Genomic DNA, 8,359 nt, shown 5'->3' with positions numbered 1-8,359 from the left:
CATTAGACAACTATGTTCAGCACCACATTTGCACAGTGCTCAATATTAAACTGATATTTAAGGAATTAATGTGAACCAGATTCCAGTTTGACTTTTTTCAACAGCGCTGGTTATTAAGGACTAATCCACACCCTGTGTACAGTGTTGACATTTAACTATAATCAATTCACTTTACTAAAACATTTAGGAGTCAAGAAATGACATTCTTGTAAATTCTTTGTAGACCCATTGAGACCTTTTATTACAGAAGGCTTACCCACAGACATTTATAAAGACATTTAGAAGCCAAAAGACATCAGTACCGTAGATGCCATCAAGCCATAAATGAAACTTTATAATACAAAGAATTAATAAGTCTACATTTGAGCATAATAGGAGCAGCATCCCTAATTTTTTTTTTTCTATTAAATGTTTTAAAATGAGTTGTGCGCTATGAATGGTGAGCTGGGGGGTTATACACACTGTCTCTAGGCTCATAAGACGATTATAACTCACAACCCAAGAGATGTGCAGCTTTTATTCACTTAAGGCATCCCGTTTGGGGAGGTGCAGGTGTTTCCAGCTTCTTAGTATGACTTTGTGTTTGCTTGCATCCTTCGTTTCTCCCACCAGCTTCTTGAGGATGACTCTCTTCACTATGACCGTGTCCAGGTCTCTGTCCTCTCCCACGATCAGATCCAGCGTGTCTCCCACTTTTACCTGTAGGTGGAGCCACACTTTAAAGAACGACATTTGGCGCCAGCTTTGAGCAGAATAGCTAGAGCATGTTGTTGCTCCTGGGACTCTACACCCCACCCCAGTTTTGTTCTCTATTACGCCTGGCTTGCACACTCGGTTGTTTGTGAACAACCGATTTAAGTCAGATGTGTTGGGTTAGGGTTGAAATATAACAAAGATGGTGGTTACGACACCCTGAGTATAAAGGGACAAAGTTACATTTCAATTATGAAGTAACATCCTGTCACTAGAATGTTAAGTGCTATTAAATAAATTAGAGACTGCTAGCTTGATGCAACTGAAGCAAATTTCAACAATCCATTCAATGTTGGCTATAGAATGGGCACATTTGATTCAGAATCAAAGAGTTTGACCAAGAGAAGTCTTGTTGGCTCCTCCCCCTGCCCAGGTGTACGCAGATGACACTCTGTTCACTCACATTTTTACTTTTCTTTATGAGTTTCTGTCCGTTCAGTCTCAGCTTGTTGTCATACAAAGCATCCTCAACTTTACTGAAAGGAAGACAGGAAGGTTATTAGGTTAAGTACTTGTCCAACACCAACTGTCCTGTGCAGCAAAAACTTTTGCTTCAGAAAATGACAGTGCCTAATGTTCTCATACACAGACATTACAGTTCAGAGTGTAAAAATCTATTTAAAACAGTTTTAGAAGCATGTACTGTTCCATAATCTACTCTAGACTCTCCATCTCTGCATTGTCACTTGAATCATGTCACTGATCAATCTGACTCTACTGTGTCAAGAAATCCAGACACCAGTCTAGAAGATGTTGGGAGTGTGTCCAGCACTGCCACCGACTTACTGTCTAGCGATATCCAGACCAGCCTTTAAAACTAGATCAAAGCGGAGGGACTGAATAACTCTCTCATTGTCTTTAAAGCCTTCAGGAAGATCAGGGTCATCTTGAAGTTCATCCTCATAGTCACTGGCCTCTGGATCTTCCTCCTCCTCCTCCTCCTCCTCCTCCTCCAGACTGGAGGCTCTCCCTCTCCCTCTCCCTTTCTCCTTGGAGCTCTTCAACCGCGCGTGCTGAAGCGTCCAGTTCCGCGGGCCATGCCACGGTTTCAACAGGGTCACCGTCCGTTGTGCTAGTGGCGCACTCGAGCCCCAGAGTTGGCGAGCGTGTAGGGTTCGAGGGCACCATGCCGTGAGGCTCGGCCCGCTCCACGCTGCTAGCAGTTGGGGTGAGCTCAGCTGTCCCAGCTGCCGCAGTGTTAGAACCTGCACAGACAGACCCCGCATAGCACAGCTCTGCAGACTCCGGTCCTTTAAGACAGACATGCAGACACACAAAAAGCTATGAGTTTTCACTTACATTCATACTTTTCGATGTCATGGTTAACCATTAAAGCAGTTAACTACTAAAGTACAGTTAGTATAAAAAGATATAAAATTTTAAACATAATTGCACCTTAAACATAATCTGAAATGAATCCAACACATGTGACAAAGCATAACAGAATTGTCATGGTTTTTATCATTAAAGTGCATGTGTGTCCAACTGGGCAACAGTAAATGCAGTCAACTATTGAGTTTATTTATTTAACAATGTCTTCTGTTTTCAAGGTGCAACTGTTCTTGACTACTGTCTATTGTGTTGTTTGGTGTGTCGCTCCCTTTTTCTGCAATATATTCTTGAGTTTCTAGAAAAAAAAGCATGCAGATAAATGATTATCATTATTCTTATAAAATAGTTGGGTGCTTAAAGTCAAAAACGTCATACAAAAAGAGATTTTACTGCAAGCATCTACCTGCTAGAATTAGCTGTGCAATATGTTTACAAGATTACCTACGTAGCTAAAATGCCTAAGTAGCACATGTCTCATCATTAACTGGTGTCCCTACGAACCTACCTGCGGGGGACAACTCAGCCGATTTCAAAGGGCTTTTCTATCTTAGATAACTAGAACTAAAACTTCACCTTGAGACCGGCAGATGAAAGTGCAAACAGCTAACGTTAGCTAGCCAGATCCCAAATGTCGACTGAAAAATTCTATGATCTTGACAACATAGAAATAGTTTCTCAAGTCCCCAGATAATTTAGAATTAACTTTCTACTTCGGAATAACTGGAAGGCGAAAAGACCAGTTTAAAATGACAACGTCCCAAATAGATTAGTAGCTACCTTATAGCTAGCTGTTTACTTGAAAAGTCTTCTTTAGCATAACCGTCGATTAAGCCAAAGGCTGTTCAATAAGAAGGTTCCTCATATTTACTACACTGCCACCTGTCGCTTGGATGGCTAAATTGCTAGTAGATGAAAGTGATCTTTTTGCGTCTTGCTCTCCGCTAATCATTATTCGCTTTAAATAAAAATGAAGGAAAATGTTGAAAAGACCGCATACTGTATAAAGTTTTTTTTTCCGAAGATGAACATGAGTTTATTTAAATAATAGAATCCATCCATAAAGCGTGGACTTATCTAACAGTATGTTTACACAGTCAAATAATATCAGTTTATCTTCTAAAACTAAACCCTTCGTACTTGGCCATCTTTATATAGCCCACTGCTACCTAATCTCCTCCCAGTTTCGCTCATTTGACTCTTTCCGGATTGGCTGGTGGTGTCAAACGTCTGAGGGTCTTAGATGTTTAAATATGCCGTGCATAGGGTCATTTTATGCAGTGGTGCAGGTGGACCCGTGTCATCCAAGCAAGCAGAAGACTAATACTTCAGCGTCATGGCATACTTCATCTGTCTCTTTGTCTGCTGTTTCGCGGGGTTAATGATAGGGGCACAGGGAACATATGGGCGGTACGGATATAACCAGAACAGACTGCCTGCGGACGTATCTGCAGCAGGCAGACAGAGACCTCCCGTTACTTACATCAGGCCAGGTCAAGGAAACATCATCAACTTGGGAGGTATGCACTGTGCCTTCAGAAATCTGAAGACGTTTTGAAGAAAATGAAGAAGATGTTTAAAACATTTTCCAGAATAGCATGCTATTTTGTAACGCTGTTTTTAAAAGCAGACCTGTGTTGCGATTACTACTGAGAATTAATTATTTGTTTTAAGATAATTGTTATTTACATTTGTGTATTCTAGTTACAGTACACTGTTTATGTTGAGCGACAATGTCGGCAGAACGCGAGGAGAGCGCAAGGCAACCGGATTAAATGGCCTTCTACTTCTCTTTAAGCCTTAGTTAAGTGAATGGGGCTTTTGGGAGCGTGCTCTCAAAGTGACAGGAATTACAACCGTCTTGAAACTAATTTGTATGCAGTGTTGTACTGATGTCAACAAAATGTATCTTGAGAATCTAATGATTTTAATACTTCCAATGCTGTCTGGATTTTAATGATATTTAATAACTGGTGCATTATCTGCTTTGGAAAACTTCAGAGATGGCACATTTTTATTCTTAACTGTCAAAGTGATTTCATTTAAATTATGAATCTAAGATGTTTGTTTTTTTCATCCTGTGACCAGAGAATGGGAAAAACAGGAATTCCCTTGGTCATGACATTATGTGACAAGTCCATCCAAATTTTGGGTCTGACATCCCCAACATTTATTTATTTTTGTATATTAAAACTATTTGGTTACAAAACAGAATCATTTTAAAGACAACAAATTAGTTATAGTTGAGCTTCAGCTGTGACTGCACCTGTTGATTTGTTCCTTGTATTATTTTTGACAAGCGCTTCAGGAATAACTATTAGACTACCATCTTTTCAGGCATGACAGCTGTACAGCAGTTTAAAGCTTTGCTTGTAAAATGCTTGTAGAAATTCAGGATTCTCACAGCCATCTCTCTGGCCAGTAAACAAATAGCTGATACTTTTGTCAATGACCCTCTCTCTCTTTTTCTCCAAGAGCTCCACACTGAATTAAAGCTGTCATCATGCTTTAGTGCAAGAGTAACCTCTGCCATAATCCTTAATCCTCCATCCTTCCCCCTTTTCTCTCTCTCTCTCTCTCGATCTCTCTCTCTCTCTCTCTCTCTCTCTCTCTCTCTCTCTCTCTCTCTCTCTCTCTCTCTCTCTCTCTCTCTCTCTCTCTCTCTCTCTCTCTCTCTAACCACACTAAGGCCATGGCATTAATCACAGGTTTTATGGTAATCATCACAACCACTATCGGCCTCCTGGGAACTGGTCCCCCTTTACCTACCACCGACCTGTCCTACCTGTCCAGTCCAGGCCACAGCTCAGGCCCAGTGTACCCATGGTGCCATCAAAACTAAAGGTAGCCTTGCCATGCATTACAGAGCCCACCACCATGCCCACTTTAGCAACCACCACTACTCACACTACAGTACCCACGGCACCCACCATGGTACCCACCACAGTACCCTCCATGGTCTCCGCAATGGTGCCCTCCACAGTATTCACTATGGCCTCCGCTACGGTACCCACCACTGTACCCACCGCAGTATCCACCATGGTCTCTGTGATTGGCCCCTTCACAATACCGCCCACAGTACCAACTACGGTACCCACCACAGCACCCGCTACGGTCTCCACTACGGTTCCTGCCCCATCCACGACACTTCCGACCTGGCCTCCAACCGCCACACTGCCGGTCAGTACCCCCAGTGGCACCACCTCCCCTGCAGCACCTTCCACTGAGCCAGGTAGACCCACCCTCAGCCTCTCCTCCAATGACACGTCTTGCAGAGCAAGGACCATGGGATTAGCACCTGCCATCCTCGTATCTCTCTAACTCTCACTGTTTGTTTCTAGGTGATTTCATGACAAGTTGTTTGGTGGATCTGTAAATCCAAGCACACACTACTGATGCTAACAGTGATCCTGCTTTTTCCCACTAATTATGAACAGCTGTCTGATAATCTACTACCTTCATATCTTCTTTTTTTTCAGACATAATGGCACAGTACCACCACTGCCTGTGGATTACCTTTGATTCTAGTTTCAGAAAAGCTTCTGATACATTCATGGCACTGGCTCATTTTAACTCTTGCCATAGTTAGTTCAAGTACTGCATTGTGCATGATAGCAGCTAATGAAAATCATAACAATTTGCTGACTGCAGTAAAGAATAATAATTTAAAAGGTATTTGGTGCTTATTGTTTAAAAATGGCATTTCCCATCAACCCTCCAACAGCTCAAGCAGAAGTGTGCAAGAGCCGCCCGCTGGACCTGGTGTTTATCATTGACAGTTCTCGCAGTGTCCGCCCGGCTGAGTTCGAGAGGGTCAAGGTCTTCCTCTCGGACACGGTAGACTCCCTTGATATCAGCCCGAACGGCACCCACGTCGGCCTGATCAACTACGCCAGCACTGTCAACATCGAGTTCCACCTGAACAGGCACCGCACCAAGGCTGAGATCAAACAGGCCTTTTCCCGCGTAGACCCGCTCTCGGCCGGCACCATGACCGGCCTTGCCATCAAAACCGCTATGGAGCAGGCCTTCACAGAGGAGGCCGGTGCCAGACCAGAAAACAAGAACATCGCCAAGGTGGCCATTATCGTAACTGATGGGAGGCCCCAGGATAAGGTGGAGGACGTGTCGGCTGCAGCGAGGGCTGCTGGGATTGAGATCTATGCCGTTGGGGTGGACAGAGCTGATATGAAGTCGCTCAGGTTGATGGCCAGCCAACCGCTGGACGAGCACGTCTTCTATGTGGAGACATATGGTGTGATCGAGAAGCTAACCTCCAGGTTCCGGGAGACCCTGTGTGGTAAGACAAAGCTCTGGACGAAGAGCTAAATCAAGCCTGTCTTGATTTGGTTCGCCTGCAGGTCTATAATTTGTATCAAGTTTCTTTTTCCATCCAACTGCATGTAAATTTCCACTAGCTTGAGATGAATTCCCAGTAGCACTCTTTTTGAATGCGTCAAACTGATCATTAGTGAGTGAATGTGCCCTTCAGTAACATTAGGATCTTTTTGCGTGCATTGTGCTTATTTGACTAGCAGTGCTGTGGTGATCATTGCCTGTAGGTGTGGATGCATGCGCCCTCGGACATGACTGCGATCACATATGCCTGAACACCAATGCCTCTTATTACTGCAGATGCAGGGTGGGATACGTCCTTAACCCGGACAAGAAAACATGCTCACAAGCCAATGGTTGGTCATTCTACTCTGTTTCATGCTTGGGCAGTCTTGAGTAAACTTGGGATGTATGGAACAAAGCCTGTGATGTATTTTGCATGTGAAAACCTTAGTAGGTGTGTAAGTGATTGTAAAAGCTAATATATGTCTGTAAAGCATCTCTGAGTCTGAGAAAGGCACTATATAAATTTAAATAATAATAATAATAATAATAATAATAATAATAATATTATTATTATTATTAAGTTCTCGCTAACCACTGTGCTGCTCACCAGTTTGCATCAATTAATGATTGCCAAAACAAGAATCAATTTAATTAAACCACTACCATTTTTCAGCATGAAAGAAATGAATCAGCCATTTAAATGATTCAAAAGAATCAGTGCTATTTACATGAATGAAATGAATCAAAGCTTTTTAAATGATTGCTTGTTCACAGTGATGGTGATACATATGCACCAGCTGTCCTTTGTTTTTGAAAGAGCAGTAGGGTGTAGAATGGGTGGGGTTTCAGCACCCATGCTAAGAGTATATGCATGTTAAATATGTGCATCACAAACCAGATGTAAAGCTGTAAAACGTGGCTGTGTGCAGCCAACGGTGATCTGCTAGAAATTCAGCTCACTACACGGATGGTTCCCAGGCTCAAAACCCTGCTTTTCTCTCCACTTTTCCAGAAGAGGTGCGCAGCGATTTGACGGAGGACCCATGCATGTGTGAGGCTCAGATCGCCTTCCAAAAGAAGATCCAATACAGCATACATGAGATAAACAGCAAACATATCCTTTTACACGACATATACATTGTCTCTCTCCGCTAAGAATGTTCTCACTCAGTGTTCTTAGCTCGACTTATGAATGCTCAAACTAGTATGGTTATACTTTAATTAATTTTTTTTTAATTGATTGTTTTTGATATTTGAGGTATTTTTGTAATACAGTGTGCTCTGCTTTTTTACCTTGACTGTTTTCACTGGAAGATATAACAAGAAAGGTCCATCAGTTCCATCTCCGCTGAGTCGGGCAGATGGCAATCTTCCTTCTGTTAGTCCTGTGCCAGCAGGGTCTCACCTTGCCACCAAACAGCAATCTTTATCATAGTTACGTGTTAGACGGTCCTGCATATGTGTTTAATAGGAACTGTGTCTGTTGTATCAACAAAGTGGTCCAAAAAGCTTAATAATATTTTGTTGAGGACCACAAGAAGTTTTAAGCTAACTTTTATGCTGTAACCTATATCAGTAACACATTAGATCAGTCTCCTTTAATGTAAATTGATTTTTTTATTTTTTATTTTTAGAAATAAAAGAGAAATAGAATATAATATCTAATAATATACTATATTAAGATTTCCTTTAAAGGGAAAATGTGTCTATCAAAACATAGTATTCTTTGATGTGTCTAAATATAATATTTTTATTTTGGATATTTTGTACAGATATCTATCAGATAATAAAAACGCCTCTGAAACGCATTTTTGTTTCCTTATCAGTTTGGTGGCATTAATGCAACTGTAATACAACTGTAAACTTTACCACAATGGACAGTAGATAACAACGTTACAAATTAACTGTAACATCACTTTTGAAGACTTATATAGTA

At 41.8% G+C, this 8,359-nt stretch overlaps 2 protein-coding genes across 9 annotated transcripts; one reads left to right on the top strand and one right to left on the bottom strand.

Annotated features, from left to right (window-relative positions):
• Window positions 1–213: 213 nt before the first annotated feature.
• mtres1 (mitochondrial transcription rescue factor 1) lies at window positions 214–3,008 on the bottom strand. Of its 4 annotated transcripts, none has more exons than XM_027008190.3 (5): window positions 2,863–2,992; window positions 2,149–2,380; window positions 1,540–2,003; window positions 1,157–1,229; window positions 214–699 (listed from the first exon to the last, which is right to left on the bottom strand). In XM_027008190.3, the coding sequence occupies exons 2-5, from the start codon at window positions 2,155–2,157 to the stop codon at window positions 517–519; spliced, it is 729 nt and encodes a 242-aa protein (XP_026863991.2). In that variant the 5' UTR covers window positions 2,158–2,380; window positions 2,863–2,992; the 3' UTR covers window positions 214–516. The 4 variants fall into 4 exon arrangements, with proteins under 4 accessions (XP_026863991.2, XP_026863989.2, XP_026863992.2 ...); XM_027008188.3 differs by lacking the exon at window positions 2,863–2,992 and adding an exon at window positions 2,591–2,856; XM_027008191.3 differs by lacking the exon at window positions 2,149–2,380 and having other exon boundaries at window positions 2,863–3,008.
• Window positions 3,009–3,318: 310 nt separating this feature from the next.
• Window positions 3,319–8,231, top strand: matn3b (matrilin 3b). 5 transcript variants are annotated; one of them, XR_014126727.1, is made up of 6 exons: window positions 3,319–3,602; window positions 4,772–5,314; window positions 5,807–6,382; window positions 6,718–6,773; window positions 7,439–7,537; window positions 7,732–8,231. XR_014126727.1 is itself a non-coding variant. In XM_081725260.1 (6 exons), exons 1-6 carry the CDS (start codon window positions 3,419–3,421, stop codon window positions 7,773–7,775), a joined length of 1,575 nt encoding a protein of 524 aa, XP_081581386.1. In that variant the 5' UTR covers window positions 3,319–3,418; the 3' UTR covers window positions 7,776–8,231. The 5 variants fall into 5 exon arrangements, 3 of the variants coding, with proteins under 3 accessions (XP_081581386.1, XP_081581385.1, XP_081581387.1); XR_014126726.1 differs by having other exon boundaries at window positions 7,436–7,537; XM_081725260.1 differs by having other exon boundaries at window positions 6,645–6,773.
• Window positions 8,232–8,359: the final 128 nt, after the last annotated feature.

This window comes from Electrophorus electricus, chromosome 12, assembly GCF_041902795.1.
Source record: "Electrophorus electricus isolate QZ-2024a chromosome 12, ASM4190279v1, whole genome shotgun sequence".
NCBI lineage: Eukaryota > Metazoa > Chordata > Actinopteri > Gymnotiformes > Gymnotidae > Electrophorus > Electrophorus electricus.
The sequence above is the reverse complement of the archived record's forward strand: the minus strand, read 5'-3'. Positions and strand labels throughout refer to the sequence as shown.